Source organism: Mesoplodon bidens, assembly GCF_964165515.1.
Source record: "Mesoplodon bidens genome assembly, chromosome: 7".
Classification (NCBI taxonomy): Eukaryota; Metazoa; Chordata; class Mammalia; order Artiodactyla; family Ziphiidae; genus Mesoplodon; species Mesoplodon bidens.
In genome coordinates, this window is record NC_138164.1 from 102,998,675 (window position 1) to 103,023,823 (window position 25,149).

General features: G+C 39.2%; 1 protein-coding gene across 2 annotated transcripts in view; it reads left to right on the plus strand.

The window, feature by feature from the left end:
• Positions 1–368: 368 nt before the first annotated feature.
• The window catches only part of CSTPP1 (centriolar satellite-associated tubulin polyglutamylase complex regulator 1), a 200,703-nt gene continuing 175,922 nt past the window's right edge, over positions 369–25,149 (plus strand). The window contains exons 1-2 of one of the 2 annotated variants that reach the window (XM_081241019.1): positions 427–507; positions 21,096–21,162. Coding sequence is in view for 1 of the 2 variants with exons in the window: in XM_081241018.1 (XP_081097144.1) it covers positions 462–507 (46 nt within the window). In the remaining variant the exon portion in view is untranslated. Of the gene's footprint in view, positions 508–21,095; positions 21,163–25,149 lie in introns of both variants that reach the window. The other variant, XM_081241018.1, reaches the window with a different exon arrangement.

Genomic DNA, 25,149 nt, shown 5'->3' on the forward strand with positions numbered 1-25,149 from the left:
GCACTTTGTAGTAATTTAAGATGATAATAAGATAAAAATAGGTAATGGGATAGTAAATGTTTATGGGAATTTAGGGGTGGGAGTTATTATTGTGATTTAGGATAACAGTTGTATAAAGCAGGAGTAGTTATGAAATTCAGAAATTGCGGGTATATGGAGGGCTGGCAATAATTTTTCGACACCGGGAAATATGATGGTTTCAAAGGAACTCTCCACCTCAAATTCCTCTAAAACCAACGCCTCAAGAAAGGGACTCCAAAGAAACTATGACCGCCGCGAAGAGACAGCTCCCGGAACTAGTGTGGCCAACTTGGCGTTGCGATACGGAGACTGTTTGCGTGACACCCCCTCCGCCTCTAGCCTCTCCTCCCGCCGCGTGGGTGCCATGGCAACAGAGAGAGCCCTTGACCTGGCTTCCGGAAGCGGGAGAGCTGGATCTCTGAAGCTACCCTGGTCAAAGGATGCTGGGTCCGGAACGCCTAGCCCTACCGGACTACGAGTATCTGGGTAGGCACTTCCTTCAGCTTCGGGGAAGGAAAGAAGTGCAGACGAATTAGGCCAGGGTTTGGGGAGGAGGCCGAGGCGAGGTCTGAGTGGGAACGGGTAGGGTGGGCTAGGGAGGGGCGGGGTGGGGGCGGGCCAGGGCCTGAACTTGTAAGGCCCAGCGAGGAGGAAAACAGCATCTGGGAGTAAAGAATGCTGAAGTGTACCCGCTGGAGCTCAGACAGTGTGGATTGTGCCCTAAGTGGGCTAGGTTGGAGTTGAGAATTGAGGAGCCTTTGGGGGTATTACTGATATGCTGCCAGTGGAGTAAACTTGGAACCTTGAAGTGCCAAATCAGTCATTCTGTGAACAATCATTTAACCGTTATAGCGGCAACTAACATTTTTGAGCATTTCTTTTACATTAGGCACTATGCTAAGCATTTTATGTGCATTCTTTATTGAATCTTCATAACAGCCCCAGGAGGAGGCTGTGTTTTTCTTCCATTTTGCAGACGGAGAAACTGAGGCTGAAGAGGTGACTTGCACAAATAAGGCCACACAGCTATAAAATGGTAGGGCTAGGATCAGAACCTAATTTGCCCACTCCTGAGCTTGAGCTCTTGACCATTAAGGCTATGGCTGTAATACTTTACACACACTGTAACACCTTCAGTGTGTAAGGCATTTACTGGATGAAAGAAGGATATATGTATGTTGTGTGTATGTATGTATATACATACACATATGCACATGTTTTAAAAAATTAATATACTTTAGGGCTTCCCTGGTGGCGCAGTGGTTGAGAGTCCGCTTGCCGATGCAGGGGATACGTGTTCTTGCCCCGGTCCGGGAGGATCCCACATGCCGCGGAGCGGCTGGGCCCGTGAGCCATGGCCGCTAAGCCTGCGCGTCCGGAGCCTGTGCTCCGCAATGGGAGAGGCCACAACAGTGAGAGGCCCGCGTACCGCAAAAAGAAAGAAAAAAAAATTAATATACTTTATTTTTTAGAGCAATTTTAAGTTTACAGAAAATTGAGCAGATATTATAGAGTGTTCCCATATACTCCCTCTCTCTCTCACTCAGAGCTTCCCATTATTAACATGTGACATTAATATAGTACATTCATTACAACTGATGAACCAATATTGATACATTATAATTAACTAAAATCCACAGTTTACATTAGGGTTCACTCTTTGTTTTGTACAGTTTTATGGGTTTTGACAAATGCATGATGTCATGTACCAACCATTATAGTATTATGCAGAATAGTGTCACTGCCCTGAAAATCCTCTGTGCTCTGTCTATTCATCCTTTCCTCTGTCCCCCAACCACTGGCAACCATTGATCTTTTTACTGTCTCTAAAGTTTTACATTTCCAGAATGTCATGTAGTTGGAATCATAGAGTAAGTAACCTTTTCAGACTGGCTTTTTTCACTGAGCAATATGCGTTTAAGGTCCCTCCATGTCTTTTCCTGGCTTGATAGTTCATTTCTTTTTATCACTGAATAATATTCAATATGGATGTACTATACACATTTTTTTATGAAAAACAATTCTAGTTTAAATTTTTGAATTAGTAGTATGGAAACTAGATTAAAAAACATAAAGAAGTTTAGAATGAAAAGTCTCTTCCAACCCCTTTTCCCCCATCTGCCAGTTTCCATCCATCCTCAGCCCCCCACTAGTAACCACTATTTCTGGTTTCCTGTGTATCCTTCCAGAGTTTAGTTTATTATGTATATAAGGGAGAATACACTTTTTTCATTCAGTATATCTCGGAGTGATTTCTGTGTCAGTGAGAGCTTTCTCATTCTTCTAAAAAAATGTTTAGCTACATAGTATTTTAAATAATTTATTTGACCAATTCTCTGTTGGTACACATGTTGTTTTTAGCCTTTTGCTATTACTGAAAATACCCCACTGAATAGCCTGTAATTTTGTGCCATTGCTAGTATATCTGCAAGGATAAATTCCACAAAGTGAAATTGGTGGGTCAGGGACATATGCATTTTAAATATTGACAGATATTGCCAAATCGTCTTTCACAGGGGTTGTACCGTTTTACACTGCACTAGCAATGTAAAAGTATGCCTGTTTCCCCATAGTCTTTCCAACAAAGTATATCAAACTCAAACCGTCAGAGTTTTTCAACCTGTTAAGTGACAAGTAGTCCCAGGGTAGATTTAATGTACATTTCTTTTCTGAAGTTGAGCATCTTTTTACCAGGTTTAAGGGTTGTGTGGTTTTTGAAAGGTGTGTGTGTGTGTGTATATATATATATTATATATATATATATATATAATATATATATATAAAGAGCATTGTTATATCGCAGATAATTTTGCATCCAATGAATAATAATATCAATGTCTAACGATGCCTAGACTTTTGCTAAGGATTTTATGTATTTTATCTTATTTACTCAGTACTAATGAATCTGTGAAATATTTGAAAAGCCTAGTCTATTGTTCAGTTCCTTGGATGTTTGCGTCAAAGTCTTAACATATTTAAATTATATGTCTCAAAGTCTTGACATATTTAATATACTGGTGCTTTGGTGAGTAGAAGTTGGTGGTCCCTCCATAAGTGACTTTTTTCAGCCACTAATTCAGTGGCAATGTTGGTAATTAATCTATAAACAGAATCAAAATTTCAGGTTGGTTGTAAAAGCTTCAATGTCCAACCACTTGTCTAATTATTGAACCCTGGATTATTGAACCTCCTTCAGGTTCTGTTGCATATTTAAGTGCCTTAACTCCCTGTCCCATTCACCGTCTGGACGTTCATACTGCCCTAAGCAGGGTCATACTACTCATTGGCTTCCTCATGGTTCCTCAGACCATACACCTCTGCTGAAATGCATTTGTCTTTAGTTGAGAACAACCCTGCCCATTACAATTTGGTCTCTTTTAGAGCATGCTGTTGCTGTTTTGAAGCATTCACCCTCAATATAATGACCACTGAAAATCACCCCTTACAGATTAATCTAATAAAATATTTTCTGATTTGAAAATTTAAATACCTACAGAGGTTATTTATTATTATTATTTATTATTATTATTATCATTATTTGCGGTACGGGGGGCCTCTCACTATTGCGGCCACTCCCGTTGAGGAGCACAGGCTCCAGACGCGCAGGCTCAGCGGCCATGGCTCACGGGCCTAGCCGCTCCACGGCATGTGGGATCCTCCCGGACCGGGGCACCAACCCGTGTCCCCTGCATCGGCAGGCGGACTCTCAACCACTGCGCCACCAGGGAAGCCCCGGAGGTTATTTTTCGCTTGGCTTTTCTTCTTCCTCCTCCCCCTCCTTCTCCTTCTCCTTCTTCTTCTTCTTTTTCTTTTAAACAAATTATAAAGTCACATGTGTAGGCCTAGAGAAGAAAATACACATAGAAAAAAAGAAAATTGCATAGATAGGAAAGCTCTAGGTATTCAGTGCATCAGAAAAGTGAAAGCTCAATATCCCTTGGTAAGTGTGTCTGGAGACCTCTTTTTAGTATTATGGTATAAATGACAGGGATACCTATTCAGTGAATATCCATAGATTTTCCTTTCTACCTGCTAGCCAGGGCTTATATTTACCTTTTTGACTACTAGTGAAGAAAACAGTCTTTCATCTTGTTGGGTAAACTGATCCATTCCCTGCTGACTTTGTGGATTAGGAACCTGTAATCATGGCCTGGAATGGCTTAGGATCTTAAGATCATCATTACAGAATTGACTCCATGATGTTCATGCCTGCAGTCATCAGAATGGAGTGATAGGAACTGTGTTAATGCCCAGGTGTGAACAGAGAGAGGAGAGTCTGGTAAGGAGATGAAATAAATATACAGCCTTTGAAAGGTTTCCACTTTATGAAAGCTACTTATTGGAAGCTTCTGCCAGAGGCTGAGGTGTGTCTGTGTATCTGGTTGGGTGTGGAGAGTTCTCTAGAGCTGAAGGGCAGCCTGTTCTGGTCCCAGTTTGCAAAACACACTACCTACGTGCTGCCCTGAGTGTAAGCATGAGGGTGTGAGGTTTATTATTTTACCCCACCTAAATTGGTGAGGTGCTTGCTTTCACTTATGCTTCAATTTGCCTCTTCTGTTTCTATGGCTACTGCCTATTCTCACTAAGACTGGTAGTGGATTGGCATAATAGATAACTCCAGGAAATCGGAGATGGTCTTTGTCCTTTGGAGGCTATAGTTTTAGAGGAATCACAATAAACTGGATAGTTATTTTTAAGCTATAGTTTTTGAGCACTTCATTTATGCTTAGCACTGTGCCTTAACTCATTTAATCTTCACAACCACCATACAGGTAGGTATTATTATTAGTCCTATTTAGTAGTTATTAGTATCGTCTCCTCATTTTACAAATAAGGAAACTGAGGCTTAGAAAGGCTAATTGATTTGTACAAAGTCACATAGGTGATGATACATAAAAGCAGGGATTCAAATCCAGGTTTACTGGATTCCATGCCTGTTTTTTCCTCTCTACCAATAAGATAAAAATAAACAAACCAAAGTATCTATTGCCTGTAAAGGGCAGTGATCCTTGCTTCCCTTTTTTTTTGTGGGGGTGGCCTCTCACTGCTGTGGCCTCTCTCGTTGCGGAGCACAGGCTCCGGACGCGCAGGCTCAGCGGCCATGGCTCACGGGCCCAGCCACTTGGCGGCATGTGGGATCTTCCCGGACCGGGGCACAAACCTGTGTCCCCTGAATCGGCAGGCAGGCTCTCAACCACTGCGCCACCAGGGAAGCCCACTTGCTTCCCTTTTAAGAATGGAGTTCTTAAACAGTTCATTAGTTGCAAATCAGTTTCCTGAAGACAGAAATTGTATCTTTCTCATCATTGTATACCTACCTTTCACAATATAGACACTTTATACGTACATATGTGTTAAATTGAACATGAATAATCTGACCTTAGGGTCCCCCAAATGTGAGCAATATGTGAGCAATAACTAAGAGTTATTAAGTACTTACTCTGTTCCAGGTAACATTTTATGTGCTTTATAAACAGTAATGCACATGAAGATAGTTTCAATTTTTATCTCCATTTCACATATGAGGAAACTACAGCACAGAGGTATTAAATAACTAGTTAGTGAGTCCTAGAGGCAGAATTCTAATCTAGCAATCTGACTCCAGAGTCCACATTGTTAAACTCCATGCTATGACTACCTTGAGCAACTCCAACAGTGAGGCTCCAACTATTGCATAGACCTGCTTATAATGGTTGCATGGATTCTGGAGTAAGTTCAGGTGACTCCAAGGGCTTAATTTAACATTTCTGCCAGGAGGGGGCATCCTAGGAACCAGGATGGATCAGGGAATAGTAAAATTCCAGTTCCCTCTTGCCACTGGACTCATCTCTCAAAGGCAGGCAATAAGGAAGATAACTTCTAAAAATAAACCATTTAGGAGAGTTTTAATGACAATAATCTATGTACTTTGTGTAGCTGTGTGACCTTGAAGAAGTTACTCAACCTCTCTGTGCCTTAGTTTCCTGATACGCAAAATGTACTTACCTCATACATGTAAGCTTTTAGAGCAATGCCTGGCTGCTACATTGTGAAAAGAGGATACACAAAGATGAGTAAGATACCTTTCCTTCTAGAGCACCTGGGTAGGTGCTCAATAAATATTAGCTGCTATTATTACTCCTACATTTTAACAAAAATGTAATACATCTGTGGCAGCCATGAAATTGTGCCTCTCATATCCCCTATTATGTGGAGGGGAGGGTAATTAACTCTGAAGCCCAGCTCTCAATCCAACACCTTGTTCACGTTGAGGTCACACTTCCCACAGTCTGCTCCCAGTGGCTGACTGGGTGGGGAAGACCCACTTTTATGAGAAGTGTGACTCCTCTGATGGTGACTTTGGCTTGAGGACTCCCACTGCACTGCAGTCTAATACTCTCACTCCCTCGCTCTTCTTTACAAGGGTCAACCCTGCATTGTGGTCTGTCGGCTCTCCCAGCTTCTTCCAGCTCCCTCCCCATTTTCCCTCATGGGCTTTTCAGTATATCTCTTGCATGTCTGATCCTGTCTTCTTGTCTGCTTCTCAGAGTACCTGGACTAAGACAACATCCAACAGTAACTGATATAGTCCCTTCCAGTCATGAGGATGATACAGTTTTTTCAAGCCTTGACAAAGGTTCTGACATATGATTCTTTCTATGTTGAAGATTATTAAGTGTAACTAATCTTATTATTTTGCATTTGCTGATATCATAGCACATGATATTTACTTGTTTTACTGCCAGACACAATTTGTTTTTTTGCTTTTGGATGAATCCTGATAAGCAAACTTATTTTTGTTTGAATATAATTAGTGAATCTTCCAAACCCAACCCTATGCTAGGAAACATTGCTATTTACAGTAAGTCAACAGAAATACTGTTAGGACTTTAGAATGCTTGGGTTGTTGCAGAAAGAAAAAGAAATATTACAGATGTTACGCTGACTTCCTAAATCTTTGGAAACTAGGTTTATAATATATAAAGCTGGTCACTTAAAAACAGTAATGAACATGTTCACAGAACCATCTCTTTCCTTTCTTCTTCCCCCTTCCCCTTCCTTTCTTTTCTTCCTAATTGTTCCTTTCTTTCTTTCTTCCTGAATACCTTCTCTAGATAAAGCAAAGCATGAATATAAAGTGTTCCTCCCTACAGGAAACTTATGCCAAAGATGGGAGATGGGACATATTCATAAATGACTGTAACACAAAGTGACAGTGTTAATAAGTGCCAACCAAACTGGGAAATTGCCAAGACACCTGCATACGTACAGTTCACTTGCTCTATAACGACAGTTATTTCCCATCTCTGGCATAAGTTTCCTGTAGGGAGGAACACTTTATATTCATGCTTTGCTTTATCTAGAGAAGGTATTCAGGAAGAAAGAAAGAAAGGAACAATTAGGAAGAAAAGAAAGGAAGGGGAAGGGGGGAAGAAGAAAGGAAAGAGATGGTTTTGTGAACATGTTCATTACTGTTTTTAAGTGACCAGCTTTATATATTATAAACCTAGTTTCCAAAGATTTAGGAAGTCAGCATAACATCTGTAATATTTCTTTTTCTTTCTGCAACAACCCAAGCATTCTAAAGTCCTAACAGTATTTCTGTTGACTTACTGTAAATAGCAATGTTTCCTAGCATAGGGTTGGGTTTGGAAGATTCACTAATTATATTCAAACAAAAATAAGTTTGCTTATCAGGATTCATCCAAAAGCAAAAAAACAAATTGTCATGACAGGGGCAGCAGTTCCCTAGGTGGCCCAGTTCTGGGATGTGACTTTGGGATTTGTTCCTGGAAATTCAGCCTAGACTCTGTTTCTTTCACCTTTCTAAGAATTCTGTAAACTACTTAGTAAATGTAATCAATGTGTTCCTTAAATTTTTATTTATTTATTTTTGGCTCTGTTGGGTCTTCATTGCTGCACGTGGGCTTTCTCTAGTTGTGGTGAGCGGGAGCTACCCTTTGTTGCGGTGCGCAGGCTTCTCATTGCAGTGGCTTCTCTTGTTGCGGAGCACAGGCTCTAGGTGCACGGGCTTCAGTAGCTGTGGCACGTGGGCTCAGTAGTTGTGGCTCACAGCTCCAGAGTGCAGGCTCAGTAGTTGTAATGCATGGGCTTAGTTTCTCCACGGCATGTGGGATCCTCCCGGACCAGGGCTCGAACCCATGTCCCCTGCACTGGCAGGTGGATTCTTAACCACTGTGCCACCAGGGAAGCCCTAATAATGTTTTTGCTGGGGAGAAAAAAGAGCAAGTGAGTTCTAAGGCATGTTGTTTGTTGACCCTTACCCATCCCCATTTCTCCAAGGTAACTGATTGCAGGTGATGTCAGTGTTATTCTAGGGTTTAAATTCTAGGGTTCTGTAAATTATTTACTTTGCTTATCATTTATATATTCAATTAATCTTAAAATCTTTCCTCCAAATGCTGTCCAAAAGTTGGGGATATCTTTTATTTGTTATAAATACCACATTTGCTAAATGAGTAAATTTAGGAAGCTGAGTAGGTAATTAAAGTTTTAAAAACTAATAATAGTAGATCAGAAGAGACAAAATGAGCCATTAGCTTATCTCTAGTTCATTATCCTGTTTATAGCCTTCTTAGCACTTATCACAATTATCTTATTTATCTATTTGTATATTTTGTTACTGTCTGTTTCTTACTAGAATGTAAGCCATAAGGGCAGGCTTATTCTCTCAGTATCTCCAAAATCTAACACAGTGCTTGGCCCAAGTTAAGTGCGCAATTGTTAAATGAATAGTCTGCTTTAAGTAGCAAAATAATTTTTTTTTTCAAATGAGAGAAAGGACTCCAGTTCAACAAATAGTTATTGAATTCCTACTGTGTGAGAGACACAGCTTTTTTCTCCTTCTTTCATTGACAAAAAAAAAAAAAGGATGACTGATTAAAATCTTTCCTCTGAATGCTGTCCCAAAGTTGGGGATCACTATTATTTGCATAAATACCATGTTTGCTAAATGAGTAAATTTAATTTCATGGTTGACACATTTTCTTTGTTTCGGTTACACAACAGTAAGGTTTAATTCATTTTTTAAAATGATATTTTATGAAGGAAGGAGATTTTATACAATTTGGGGGCATCTCCTTGAGATTCCATCTTCAGTTGGGCAGAGTAATATGCTCTAAGACTGGAATTACCCTTGTCAACTAATCCCTGGGTCCACTGTGTTGGGATGCCCTTGCGCTACTTCCCTACGGGCCTTAGGAAATTGCTCATTCTATGATTGGAATTTCAAGTCAAAACACATTTATCTGAGCAGAATTTTAATGATTTATCAAAGAGAGGAGGGATTTTCCCAAACACATCTGAACTTACCAAATTACAGATCCCATTAGCTATGTTTTCTCTTAAGCACCTTTCTTTAAACAAAGTAATTACTGCTGAAATCATCCAATGGATTTTTCATAAAAGCTTGTGACTAAGTTTTGTTTGATTAGCAGGAACGCAGTAAAAGTAAATATTGTTTGAGAAGGCACTTTCAGAGCCCTTTCTTTTTCTTCATTGAATTAGCTTTTTAAAAGCACCGTTCTTTGGAGAGAGTAAGAGCCTTTTTCCAGCTGTCCTATTGTGTAGCTCAAGGTCTTGTTAATACTATTATCTGGCCCTGAGATTACAGGTAGTTGTGGTAAAACACAGGCTTCAGTTTCTGTAATCTAAGACAGAAATCTGTTTGTGCACTGGCCTTTGTATCAGGTGTTTGTTAAATTCAGACTTCTCTCACCTGGGATAGCCCACTGCCCCCCACAGTAAACAAAGGTATCTGGCAGGGATGGGGCTGCGTTAGAGCCATTGCCATTTTTTTTCTTTAAAGATCATGTGGCAGAACTCCTCCTGTGGCCAACTTACATATAACATGTGCACTAAATGGGAAAATTATATATTTTAAAATAAGCATGCTTGAGACAATAACACTTTTGAATGTGAAATGTACCAAAAGGCCGCATGTCTCTGGCTTTGCTTGTCAAATGGAGAGGCTGCCAGAACCACTCGGCTCCATGGTTCTCATGCCCTAAAGTCCTGCAAATTGACACGTAAGTAGACAACACACAAAGAAGCTCAGCCCATGAGAAAGTGAGTTTGGGCGCTTGGGCTGGCTTCCTTTCTCTCTGTGTGGATTTCTTTCCAGCTTTGCTTCTTCTGTCCTATCTTAGTTTTTCAGAAAGGAGAGATTAAATGTGTCTGCTATTTCAGCATGTTAACTGCACAGGCAACATGAGGCTAGCACTCAGGCCACTGTTCAGCCTGTCATATGGAAGGAATTGCTTTTCAGGGGAGATTATAATTGTGTATGTAGCCACACAAATGCACATTCTGCCTGGAGGAAAATGCACAGAAGAGGAGGCCTTATGCTGCCACTCAGGTCTCTTTGTGGAGGGCTGCATAAGAAGCCCTTACATGGCATAGTCAACTCTTTTGGGCTTAATGAGTCATCTTTTTGTGTGATGCCTACTTCAAAAAAGGAGGAGGGCGGGGGCTGGGGGGAGAAGAAGAAGCACACTCTTGCCCAAGTGAGTTGCTTTTATTGGCCCTGCAGCTTTGTCTAACAGTTTTGTATATTCCTGATGACATCATTTATAATGCTAGTGCACAGAGAGTAAACAAAAAATAATTTAGCTTTCAGGCATTTAGACAAAACTCAAATAGTGCAATTTAGAGAAATGATAATAAGCTTTATAAACAGTGAGCACATGAGCTTAAACAGCAAGCATGACCCCACTCTTTTTTGGAATGTGATGTGTTGAAAGACGGCTGTAGAGAAAACTAGAAGCTTGACACCTTTGAATTATGTGCAGTTTAGACTTGAGTCCATGGTCTAGTGTTAATCCCAAGCAGTATGTTCTAATTAGTGGATAAAATACAAGCTACCATGTGAGTAAGTCATTAAGCCTCTTGAGCCCTAGCATTTTACCTATAAGAAAGGAAAAGGTAATATTACCACCTACTTCACAGGGATGTTAGAAGACTGAGAAGATAAAACATGTGGAGCTCTTTATAAGAAAGGTATTTTGTAAATAGAAAATAGTATTATTATTCTCCTTCATCAAATTTCCCCAACACATGGAGTTGATAAAAGCTACCTCATAGGAGGTTGAGAGGATGAATTAATTAATATATGTCACGTATCTTAAAGTAAACTATTTAATGAGACCTAAAATTGATTGTCTTTCTTGATAGTCTCTAGGCCACCAAACCTGATATTTAAACACATGATTAACTTATAAAGTCTTATATGTGTCATCAATCTTTTGCCTTGTCTTCAAGGATTGGCATGGTAGAGGATAGTGAATATACAGGTAGAAGACAATAGGTTAGGTCTTCAGGAAGAATGGCCCTGCCTTTTTTCTTTGCAAGGTTATGCCTATGAATAGTCTTTGGAGTCTTGCTAATTTTTTTAAATTAATTTATTTATTTAATTTTGGCTGCACTGGGTCTTCGTTGCTGCATGCGGAGGCTTTCTCTAGTTGCGGTGATTGGGGGCTCCTCTTCGTTGTGGGGCACGGGCTTTTCATTGAGGTGGCTTCTCTTGTTGAGGAGCATGGGCTCTAGGTGTGCGGGCTTCAGTAGCTGTGGCACGAGGGCTCAGTAATTGTGGCTCGCGGGCTCTAGAGTGCAGGCTCAGTAGTTGTGGCACACGAGCATAGTTGCTCCGCAGCATGTGGGATCTTCCCGGACCAGGGCTCGAACCTGTGTTCCCTGCATTGGCAGGCGGATTCTTAACCACTGCGCCCCCAGGGAAGTCTGAGTCTTACTAATTTTTGTTGCCATGTCTGGACATAGGTAGAGACTGTTTTGACCTTTGTTCTTCCAGTAAGAATTTGGTTTTGATATCATGTTTCTAAAGAAACAAACTCATAAGGAAAAGAAGTGATTGTTTTGTCTCACACTGTGAACTTTTCTTATCATATTTCTTAGTAGTTAAGAGAAAATAATTGTTGAAGGACCTGACATCGAGTTCCCTAACTGGAAAGTCCTTAAACTCAGCCAAGTAATAAAACCAGCTTTAGTTATTATCTTTAGAGGAGAGGGGACACCAGAAGAGAATTTATATTTTTTAATTGACAAAATTATCGCTAACATCTCTGCTTCCTTTTTTTTTTTTTTTTTTTTTTTTTTTTTTTTTGCGGTACGCGGGCCTCTCACTGTTGTGGCCTCTCCCGTTGCGGAGCACAGGCTCCGGATGCGCAGGCTCAGAGGCCATGGCTCACGGGCCCAGCCGCTCCGCGGCACGTGGGATCCTCCTGGACCGGGGCACGAACCCGCGTCCCCTGCATCGGCAGGCGGACTCTCAACCACTGCGCCACCAGGGAAGCCTGTCTGCTTCCATTTTTATTGGTATTTTCATAAGGGTTTAGGCAACAAAACCTGAGAAGACCCCCTCATGTAATTTTCAAGTTTAAAATTTCATCTGTTGTTTCCAAGTGTAGTAACACTTGGGTAACCTCACTTCCTAGATTTAATTTTCTATTAGATGACACTAAATGGGAAACACTATTTCATTTAAATTCTAAATCCATAGCAGAGATTATTTCTCTTATATTTTTTAAAATACAGAGATAATATTCCAACTTCTAAGTAAGTCCAGCCCCCCAAATATTGTCTTAAGTGGGAAATATATTCAAATAGATGTTCTTGGTATGGCAGCTGGAGTCGTTCTCATATACAGGAGGACTGGAGATAGACAGCAATCTCATTCAGTCCTTACAAGATATTTGTGAGGCAGGTACCAGCCTGATCCTCACTTTTCCATGAGGAAACTGAAATTTAGGTTATGTAACTTGCCCAAGGTCACCAAGCTAGTAAATGTGGAGGTGAAGCTTGAATGAAGTTTATCTGACCCTAGAGCCTGTGTTGTTAGCTGCTTTGCTTTTATGTCTGATTTCTCAAGGCCCTCTTTCCTATTCAGTTCACAAGGATTGAAGGGTTAGAACTTAATATTTTAACAGAAATGTCTACAGAATATATGATATATTCCCCAGATTCTCTGGTATAATAGAACATAATTTAACATTTCTTTATGTTGTGGTGTCATTATTTGAGACATCATTTATTATATTGTACTGTAGATGTGTTATGACATTTACTCATGAGGGTGGATGCTAGGAAACGGGGACTCAGAGAACTTAAGTAAAATTTCCAATGTTTATATATAATAGATAGCAGTAGGTGGAGCTAAGATTTGACTCTAGTACTTCTGGTTCCAAATTTAGTGGTTTGGGTGCCATTCAAGCAATGTTAGTTAAATCTGACTTTATAATTATTAATTAATGATAAGAACTTCCCCCTATGCTCAAAACTCCCCTCTCTCCAGACTAATGTTTCCTACTTGGTCAGTAAGATGTTGAGGTATACTGAGATTTTGTACTTTAGGTGCTTTTGTGCCACTGATCTCAGGGTGATGGTTGAGCAGCTGTTATAAAAAGATCCACCACCACAACTGCCCCTCCAGTGCAATGGCTCATACAAGAGAGAATTTTATTTCTCTCTAACTTAACCTGAGTCCAGGATGCAGAAGGCAGGATCTGCTCTAGGATTTCATAGGATTTCAGGTTAGCAGGGCAGCCATGCCATTTGAAACCCATGGTTTCTGAGGATGCCTCCATTGTAGCCATTTCCAGTTATAGAAAGGAAAAGGGGAAGGAACAAGTCCAGGGCAAACACCTTTTAAGCAAGTAAGGCAGAAGTTGCAAACATCACTTGTGCTCACATTTCATAGGTGAGGACTTAATATAAGGCCCCTGCTAATTGCAGAGGAGCTTGGGAATTGAAGTCCAACCAGATAATTGTGTGTAAGAAGAACAGGAGCACATATTTTGGGGTGTGCAAACAATAACCTGCCATAGCTGGTATGTGTATTGTTAGTAGGTGCTTGCCCTTATTCAGAAGCGAAGCACAGATGTATCAGTGGGTGTTTGACTTTTCCTCCCCTACCTCTACCTCTGTTAAGTATAGAGTATTTTATCCCTTGTCCTTGTTCTCCACTCTTCTGCCTTATGCTACTACTGAGCTTGGTTGCTCCCTTTTTTTAAAAAATAAATTTATTTATTTTTGGCTGTGTTGGGTCTTCATTGCTGTGTGCAGGCTTTCTCCAGTTGCAGTGAACAGGGGCTACTCTTCGTTGCGGTGCATGGGCTTCTCATTGCGGTGGCTTCTCTTGTTGCGGGGCACAGGGTCTAGGTGCGCAGGCTTCAGTAGTTGTGGCACTCCAGCTCTAGGGCACAGGCTCAGTAGCTGTGGTGCATGGGCCTAGTTGCTCTGTGGCATGTGGGATCTTCCCGGACCAGGGCTCAAACCAGTGTCCCCTGCATTGGCAGGCGGATTCCCAACCACTGCGCCACTAGGGAAGCCCATGGTTGCTCCCTTTTTATTATTCTTTTCTTTCTTAACTCTGTGTCTCCTGTCATTTCTCTTGGAACACTTCTCTGTCCTTTGTAAACATTTCCAACTGATCAGAATAGTCCCTTTCTACACTTTAGTGAGCACATGGAATGTTAGCGTTTTAGTTCTCTACTGTTGTGTTGGCTGCTGGGTGTTGGGGCTTACTTTGCTGCCAAATAAAACTTCTCTGAGTGGGAGTTGGACCCATTGTAGGAACTTAAATCTTGTTTCCAGAGAGCTAGTTTTACAATAAGTAAAGATATTTATCTTCCTATACTGAGAGTGAGAGTTTTAGAAAAACAAGGAAAATGTGGTGCCACAGAAAGTGGGGGAGGAGTGAGTTTCAAGATGGAGGGAGTGTTCAGTAATATCACTTGTCTCAGAGAGGTCAAATAAGATAAGAGCTGCAGAAGAGATTGTTAGTGGCATTAGGTGCGAAGTTTCAGTGGAGTAGTGTGGTAGGATGCCAGATTTTCCTGGATTGAAGAGTAAATGGGAAGGGTGAGGGATTAGAGACAATAGGTAGGCTGGATTTGTTTCCAGAAGTTCGGTGGATTGGGGAAGGAGGAGGGGGGGTGATAGCAAGAGTAGGGAGAGTTTATTGTTGTTTTTAAGTTTTTAGGTGGCAGAGAAACTTGAGTATGTTTATAGGCTGAAGGAAAGGGAGCCATAGCAGAGGAGAGAGGGAGGATCCAAGAGAAGAACAAGATGATTAAATGATAAAATACTTTTTCAGAAGAGGTGGGAGGGAATTCCAGGATCAAGGCAGAGGAGCAAGCTTGTTTTTGGAGGTGGGAATCAGGGCTATATTTATCCATTGGGCACTATAGGCATTGTGCCTAATCTATAAACTATTTTGAGATCTTTGAAAATATTTGATACCTATAAAATATTTATTGACCCTAAACTATAGGTAAATGTTTAATTATACGTTTATAAAACATAGTATAATGTCACTTTTATTGTTATATTTAGTGTGGACAAACATTTTATTATATTTGAAAGCAGCTTATAGGTAAGATTTTTCACAGTTAGCAGGAATTCCCAAGTGAGAAATCAGGTCCTAAGATGGCTTTAAAACAACTCTACAAGGATATTATTCAGCAATAAAGAAGAAGGAAGTCCTGCCACTTACAACAACATGGATGGACCTTGAGGGCATTATTTTAAGTGAAATAAGTTAGAGAAAGACAAATACCATATGATCTCACTAATATGTAGGTAATATTTAATATCTTTAAAAAACCTGGACTCATAGATACAGAGAAAAGATTGGTGATTGCCAGAGAGGTGGAGGGTGGAGGGTGGGTGAAATGGGTAAAGGTGGGGAAAAGGTACAAACTTCCAGTCATACAATAAATAAATCCTGGGGATGTAATATACAACATGGTGACTGTAGTTAATAATCCTGTGTTGTATATTTGAAAGTCGCTAAGAGAGTAGATCTTAAAAGTTCTCATCACAAGAAAAGTAATTGTAACTGTGTGTGATGATGGATGTTAACTAGACTTACTGTGGTGATCATTTCACAATATATACAAATATTGAATCGTCATATTGTACACCTGAAATTAATATAATATGTCAATTATATATCAATAAAAAAGAAAAGGAAAGAAACCCTGACTCTACAAAGAATAATTGTATTTGAACAACAGACAGCAAGTAAAAATGGTGAAGGAGGGCTTCCCTGGTGGTGCAGTGGTTGAAAATCCGCCTGCCAATGCAGGGGACGTGGGTTCGAGCCCTGGTCCAGGAGGATCCCACATGCCGTAGAGCAACTAAGCCAGTGCGCCACAGCTACCGAGCCTGCGCTCTAGAGCCCGTGTGCCGCAACTACTGAGCCCACGTGCCACAACTGCTGAAGCCCGCGCGCCTAGAGCCCATGCTCCGCAACGGGGGAAGCCACCGCGGTGGGAAGCCCTCGCACCACAACGAGGAGTAGCCCCCGCTCACCCCATCTAGAGAAAGCCCGCACGCAGCAACGAAAACCCAACGCAGCCAACAACAAATAAATTAATTAATTTAAAAAAAATTGTGAAGGACAGAGTTAAGCTTAGAAATGGAGCTGAAATTTGATGTTCTTTACCTGACCATTTAACCTCGTCTTTGTCTTTGAAGTAAGATTCAAGGTTATCTCCTTAGACTTAGGGAAACAAAAGTAAAAGGCATAAAAGAGAGCAAAGAAAATTTGTATTGCTGAGGAAAAGAAGAAACAAGTTGCTGTAGGAAGGAAGAAAGATAGCTTGACTAGGGACAAATATAAGAATTCTGAGCAGCATTAAGACATTTGAAGTAAGGATGTATAAATAAATCCTTTGAAAAAAGAAGCAACAAAGAACGTAAATAGGAACAAAGTTGACTATGTAAATTCTAAAAGAAAAAAATACAAAAATATTGCAAAGTAATAATTAGATGAAATGATTGAAAAACTTTTAGGAAAACAACATGTTAAAAATAATGGGTAGGGCTTCCCTAGTGGCGCAGTGGTTGAGAGTCCACCTGCCGATGCAGGGAATGCGGGTTCGTGCCCCAGTCTGGGAAGATCCCACGTGCCGCGGAGCGGCTGGGCCCGTGAGCCATGGCCAATGAGCCTGCGCGTCCGGAGCCTGTGCTCCGCAACGGGAGAGGCCACAGCAGTGAGAGGCCCGCGTACCGCAAAAAAAAAAAAATAAAAAAATAATAATAATGGGTAAAGAGGGAAAATCCAAATAGAACAAAAACTGTTTAATTTAATGTATATTTTTGTTAGCTACAGAATTTTATCAGTCAAATGGATTTATGGAAGTTTTAACAAAACACAATAGTACCATACCACCCAAACTTCTCGCCTCTAAATCCCACTCCTCAGAGAAGACTACTTACAGATTTTTTCACCATGTCTTTTGATATTTTGCTACATATTTTAAAGTAACATGCTTAAACTACTCTCCTTGATTTTTCAGTTATAGATGTTATCTAATGACTTCTTATGATGGATTTAGTGCTTTTATATCCTCTAAATTTCCTTCCTCCCAGCTTTCTAATAAAACTATGATTTTTGCTTAAGTTAATATTCAGTGTTTATCATCACTAAGGAAATGCTATGTATACATTAGTCATGTGGTATGTACAAACAACATGTACAAACAATAAGGTAAAATTAGAACATTTAGGAAAAGACTAAAGGGGAAAATTTGGAAATAAAAAATATATGGATCTTTTGCAAACATTTATCATATGCAAAGAAGTTTTTGGTTAATAAAAGGTAGAAATTATATATATTGCATCCTCAAGCTATAATAAAATAAAATTAGAGATAATGAAAGTATAATTTAAAAGTTACCTAACCACAAGGATAGTTTAAAAATTACTTTCCTTTACAACTGTGTTAGATAATAAATTTGAGAAATAAACTATTTTTTGATCCCAGCACAATTAAAATCTATGGGCAAAAAGCAATATTTTAAGGAAAAATTATTGTTATAAATTAATAAGAAATAAAAAGGTAATTAAGCTTAAAGAATTTAGAAAAGGAGCAAAGTAGCAAACCAAAGAAAATATAAAATAGAATTAAATAATAAAACTAAAAGAACACAAACAAGTTGGTGATTTTTTTGAGCTTTCATAAACAAATAGTTCATAAATTACAAAGTTTGTCATTAACTCAGAAAAAACTGTCATCTTTTTTCTGTCAGTTTTATGGATGTGTAATTTATCATCCATAAATCACCAATTATAAGGGTAAGATTTAATAAGCTTTGATATATGTATATAGCCATGTAATTATCACCTCAGTTACGATATAACATTTTCATCACCTGAAAGTGTCCTTATGCCCTGCTCCTCTGTTGAAACCCTAATCCCCAATGTGATGGTATTTGGAGGTGAGGCCTTTGGGATGTAATTAGGTCATGAGGGTGGAGCCTTCATCATGGGATTATATGAAGAGACACGAGAGATAATCGCTCTTTTCACCCTGAGGAAGAAGGTGGTCATCTGTAAACCAGGAAAGTTCTTTGGTACTATATACTAAAGTTGAACATACTCATACCCTATGGCCCAGTCATTTACTTCAAGGCACAGAACCAACTGAAATGCAGACATAAGTTTACTAAAAGACTTATGCTAGAGTGCTCATAGTGACACCATTCATAATAGGCACAAACTAGAAACTGAAAACATGCTGTCAACAGGGAATTGATAAATAAATTGTGGTATATTCAATAACGGCATATTATGCTGCAGTGAGAATTAATGAACTCACAGCTGTATGGACAAACCTCACAAATATGATGTTGAATGAAAGAAGCCAGACACAAAAGACTGCATACTGCATGATTTCATATTTCCAAAACAGGAAAAATTAGTCTATGTATTTACCCTTGGGGGGCTTACAGCTGGAAGGAGACTCTAGGAGGTTTTCTAGGGTACTGATTATAAGTGCAAATTCATATATTTCTGTATACTATGATACTTTCATAGAAAGTTTTAAAAAAATTGTGTTACTTAGTTTTTAACCTAAAGATACGCAAGTAAAATAGAACTGAGGTCCCAGAAATAGATGCCAAAGTACATATCCATTTAATTTGTGACAAACTAAGTGTAACAAAATAATGTGAAAAATTCATTAGTTGAGATAATTGGAAGGAATATGGAAGAAATAAATTTAGATTCACACTTCATACCATGTGGTGCAATGAATTCTAGTTGAATTAAAGTGTTAAAATACTTTTAAAAATTTTAAAGTGAAAAATGACAGTCAATCTGCATGCCCATCAGTAAGAGAATGGTTAATAAATTATGATATTTTTATAATAGGTATTACCATGCAGCCGTTGAAAAGAATGCGTTAGACTAATATGGAAAGATGTACATTAAGTATTAAGTGACAAAATAAGTTACAGAATGTGTACAAAGTGGTTACATTTTGTAAAAAACAAGTTAACGTTTGTACATATATGTATGATTACACATAGAAAAAGTTCTGGAAGGATGTAGAATAAGAGGAAAGATAACCTAACTAAATATTCAGATTAACAATAATTTAAGCTTTGCAAGTTAAGATATTTTTGAGTTAGTTAAAACAAAAAGCTTTATACTGGGATGTCTGCAAAGAAATCGGTCTTCTTTTTTTTGAAGGTGGCATAGTCTCTCTGGAGAACAGTTTGGCAACGCATACCAAGAGCCATAAAAATTAGTATATCTTTTGATCCTAAAGCCCTACTTCTGGGAGATATCTTAAGGAAGTAATTCAAAAGAGAAAATAAATTGTATAAAAATGTTTATAGCTACATTATTTTTAATAAAAAACTGGAAATAATCCAGAAGCAAACTGAGGTAGATTAATACAGTGGAATATTATATTATTATATCATTAAATAATTCCTAAGAAGACTTTGTGTGTGTGTGTGTGTGTGTGTGTGTGTGTGTGTGTGTGTGTGTGTGAAAAAGCATGTACAAATTTTTTTAAAAAGTAGAACTCAAATATAAACCTATGGATTTTGGTGAAAATGAGAAGGGACCATAGAGGTATGTAAATTCTTGCTATTTTAAGATAAAGGAATTCTGTGTTTCAATAATGTTTTAAAATGCAATAACAATGTTGATTTCTAAGTTTAAAAACGTATTAAACTAGACGGCCTAGTAAGGTTGCTGTCAGCTCTATGCTTTTATAATCTTTTTTTTTTTTTTTAAGACTTTCGTTTTATTTATTTATTTATTTATTTATTTTTGCTGTGTTGGGTCTTCATTTCTGTGCGAGGGCTTTCTCTAGTTGTGGCAAGCGGGGGCCACTCTTCATCACGGTGCGCGGGCCTCTCACTATCGCGGCCTCTCTTGTTGCGGAGCACAGGCTCCAGACGCGCAGGCTCAGTAGCTGTGGCTCACGGGCCTAGTTGCTCCGCGGCATGTGGGATCTTCCCAGACCAGGGCTCGAACCCATGTCCCCTGCATCAGCAGGCAGATTCTCAACCACTGCGCCACCAGGGAAGCCCCTTTTATAATCTTAAGGAAGTGAAATTGAAAGTCATGTTGCTTTGATCTTTTCCTTCTCTCTCTAGCACCATTCATATCTTTGTCCTTAGTTTAATATTTTCCTTAAACCAGGCCCATTAATGAGTCTCTGCACTGAGTCATTTTGTTTTGGGAAGACAAAGTATAAATTCAGAGAAGTAGAAGAGAATGCAGTAATTTCATTCTCCCTATCTATTTATATTAACTGTTACAAAAGCAAAATGTTCACTTATGCTTAATCAGGCTTCCAAATAGTTCTAAAGAGTATCCTTCTCCCCCATAATCTAATGAGGAAAATTCAGTTTGGAGGGGGGTTAAATACCTTGCATAATGCCCCATGGAGCCATCTATGAGACAAGGATTAGAAACCTGGGCTCCTGTAACAAGACCCTTTGCTCAGGCTGTTAGCCTGGGGGCCTCTCTGTGGGATGGCAGTGCAGGGCTGGGATCAATTCACTGTTTAAGAGCTGGACTAAAGGTCAGTTCACCTTTCCTTGAAGGGTTGAATTATTTGAGCAGTATAAACTTCCTGATAAGAGATTTCTGGAAGCAATTGTAGAAGTGGCTTATACCACCAACAGGTGGAACTAGATGGAATCTGACCTAGGCTGTCCAAAGAGAAGGGGCCATTAGAGAGAAGTTCTGCTTCCCCTCTGCTACTTACTTACTTCATGTGCCACCCCTCATTTGTTCATTTTCCTCTCTAGTGCAAAATGCAGGATCGAAGGAAATGGTGCTCTCAGCAGTTCAGAAATTGAACAGAATGCTTCCTCGGTTAGTAAATGGAAACATTTATTTTAAAATGTCTTTATGTAAGTTCTATGAAATACTAAGATATTGATTTGTGATCTATTTTGCAATCAAGGTATTTATGTTCATATTAATTATTATTAATCATGGTCATTTTAAACTTTCTGAATATCTCGAAGAATTATCCACTGTGATTCAGTGGGTTATGTTTACACTTACGAGATTAAAGTTCAAGTTTCTGCTCTATCATTTATAAACTGAATGACCTTGGGCAATTTCATCATTTGTAAAATGGAGAGAATAATCCCAGCCTTATCTGACTCCTAGGTTGGTTGCAAGGTTCAATGAGATAATGTATGTGAAAGTATTTAGTAAACTTTCAGGGGCATTACAGATGTTACTGTTCAAGTTACAAAAATCAGTAAGACCTTACCGTGTTTACAACAATGGTCCAGCATTGAAGAGAACAGTACATCTCTTCACATGCTAGGATAATGTCTGGAAACATTTTACGCTAGCCTAGCATGCACTAACCTAAATCAATGGATAGGCCAATGAGCCTTCTGATTGGTATGTTAGTTTGATCCCTTCATTTATACTTTTGGGCAAATACATGGATGTTTTATGTTTATATTAGGTTTGTCTGAATACAATAGAAAAACCTAAAATAACGTGGTTTGATTGAGTTAGAAGGTTATTTCTCTTTTGTGGAAAAGAATTCTGAAAATGGGCAGTCCACGGCTGATATGGTATGCTCCAAGGTGTAATCAGGAACTCAGGTTTCGGTCTTTTTACTCCAACATCCTACCCATAGATTCCATCTTTTGCCTCATGATCCATGAGGACTGAAGTAGCTCTCTGTTATCTTCTGAGGTAAATAAGGGACATCTTTCAGCTGAATTAGTTCCATTTAAGGACTTTCTAGGAGACCCACGCCATATTGTGCTTATATTTTATGGCTTAATCACATGACTAAAGCCTAGCTGCAAGAGGAGCTGAGAAATGTGATCTTTATGCCAGTGGCCATGTACCCAGGTAAAAATTGGAGTACGTTTCTAGAGAAAAAGGTTACTAGAGTCAGCAACTAGCAGTCTCTGTCACAGCATTATATAAATATATGGGTGTTTTCTGTTATGAACTGCCCCCCCCAACCCCATCCCCAACACGCACACATACACACACACTCTCATGTACCTCACATTTACGTAAGTGCTGCCTATTTCATTTTGCTTGTTTCCTGGGTAAATTAGTCCACTTCAGTTATCCTGTGCCCAGGAATCATGTCAATGCATAGTGCTTGATGCCAGCTTTAGAAGAGTAACCAGTTGAGGTCATTAAGCAAAAGGTTCTGTGGCCTTTTTTCAAGACAGCCAGTTGACCAGTGGAATGAATTGATTATGTGTATGCTCAGCACTATGCTTGATACTGCAAAATATGCATAGCGGGTATAATACAGACTTTTCTTCCTGTATTTTGGTCTTAGTGAATGGAACCATCATATTCCCAAATGCCCAAGAAAGGAACCCAGAAATAATCCTAAATTCCCTCCCATCCTTTACCTCTCATATTCAATCAATTACCAACTTCCATTGATTTTTCCTCTTTTGCTTTTATCTGTCATTCCCATTGCTACTTCCCTAATTCAGGCCTTTACTATCTCTGACCTGGACTGTTTCAACAACTGCCCTACTTCTTACCTGTACCTCTAATCTTCCTCCCTTCAGTTCTTGCACACTGCTGCCAGAGTGATCTTTCAGAAATAGTAATCTGATTGTCACTCTCTTGCTCAAAATCCTTCAGTGGTTTCCTGAAATCTGTGCTCTTTTATAAGACCCTTTATGGTGATGATGCTGTCCAGCCTTATCTCTTAGCAATACTCAACTGTTCTTAGCTTTCCAGATCTACCATGCTTTTCACATCTTGATGCTTCTGCATGTGCTGATATGTCTGTGTTAAATATCTCCCCTCCACTTTTTTTTTATTAATTAATTTATTTGGCTGTATCAGGTCTTAGTTGCATCACTCGAGATCTTCGTTGCGGCACACAGGATCTTTCATTGCAGCGTGCAGGCTTCTTTAGTTGTGGCGCGCCGGCTTCTCTCTGGTTGTGGCACGCGGGGCTCAGTAGTTGCAGTGCATAGGCTTAGTTGCCCCGCGGCATGTGGGATCTTAGTTTCCCGACCAGGGATTGAACCCGGGTCCCCTGCATTGGAAGGCGGATTCTTAACCACTGGACCCCTAGGGAAGTCCCTCCTCCCTCCACTTGTTCACCTGGAAAATTTTTTCAGATCTTTTGAAACACTCTTTCTCCCAGACAGATATAGGCACTCTTTCTCTTTACATTTTTTACATATCTCCTTTATAACAGTTATCATACTATATTGTCATTGTTAATTTGTATGTCTGCTTCTCCAGTAGATGGTAAATAAACTCCTCAAGGGCAAGGACCATGCTTAGGTATTAAATAATTATTAAACAAAGGAATATTTTCAACTGTATTGTAATTGAGTTGAGGATACTCACAGATGAAATAAGTGGAACACTTTAAGTCAGTACGAAATCAAGTGCTATGTAAGAAGTAATAGTAGTTCGGGAGAAAAAGGAGATCACTGGGGATTGGAGGAATTAGTCAAGGAATCAAAATGAGTATATCTCCTTAGGGAGATAGCAAAGTTCTTTGGGCAGGGAAAACTGAAAATTCTAGGGATATATTTTTATACTTGGCAATATTTGTATAAAGCAATATTTCTAATGTCAAAACATTAAATTTTGAAAAATATAATAAGTAAATAAAAAAGGAAAGAAAAATGAGGAAGGAAAAACCCTAGGAAATACAAGGGGTATATTGGTTTAATTTTCAACCCTCTTATCTGTAAATGTCTTTAGTTCCTTTTACTTTAGCCTTTTCTCATCTCTGAGGAAATCAAAGTCCTATCGTATAAATGCTTTATTAATAATACTATATCAGTTATAAGAGTCAACATTGTCTCAACCTGTAATCTTTTTAGAGTGTGTATATACATACACAGTATTAATATGTGTTTATTATATAAATGTTATATATATATATATATATATATATATATATAGTATAGACTAGGTAATAGTTCAAAACATATATAATAAGGCATACATTGAGAGGAGCTGTTCTCACCCTGTCACATTTTACCCTTTTCCCCCCTCATATGTTCTGTAGACAACTGCTTTTATTTTATTCAACCAACTCTTTTAAATCCATTTGATATGATTATATTTTGGTTCTCCAAGTTTCCAGTACTGTTGAGGTTTGCCATTTTTTCCCCCTGAAGTAGCCTCCTTCTTTACTTTTTCTAGAATAACCTCTTTTCCTGCCATTTATCATAAAGGCATGTAATAATTTGCCTCATCTGGTTGTCTTCAAGTTAAGAGTTCAGTATAATTCAGTAATCTGATTATCGGTACTTAGATTATCTTTCAGCCCAGCGTTATATTAAAGTTAATACCTTCTTTATTATACTTTATTATACTTATTATATCACTTATTATAGGACAAAAACAGTTTTTTTATAATTGTTTCTGAATTATGATTGGTACCAGAGGCCTGAATGGACTATCAGTAGGATAAAAGAAGGCTGGATAATATCATTTGACCATTACTTTTAAAAAGTTAGGTCCATTCAGGGAGTATGAAAAAAATATTTGAAAATAATTCAGTTGCTACCATGATTCATTTTGTTTGTTTGTTTTTTAATTTATTTATTTACTTTTGGCTGCATTGGGTCTTCGTTGCTGCACGCGGGCTTTCTCTAGTTGCGGCGAGCGTAGGCTACTCTTCGTTGCGGTGCACGGGCTTCTCATTGCAGTGGCTTCTCTTGTTGAGGAGCATTGGCTCTAGGCACGTGGACTTCAGTGGTTGTGGCGTGAGGGCTCAGTAGTTGTGGCTCACGGGCTCTAGAGCGCAGGCTTAGTAGTTGTGGCGCACGGGCTTAGTTGCTCCGCGGCATGTGGGATCTTCCTGGAACAGGGCTCGAA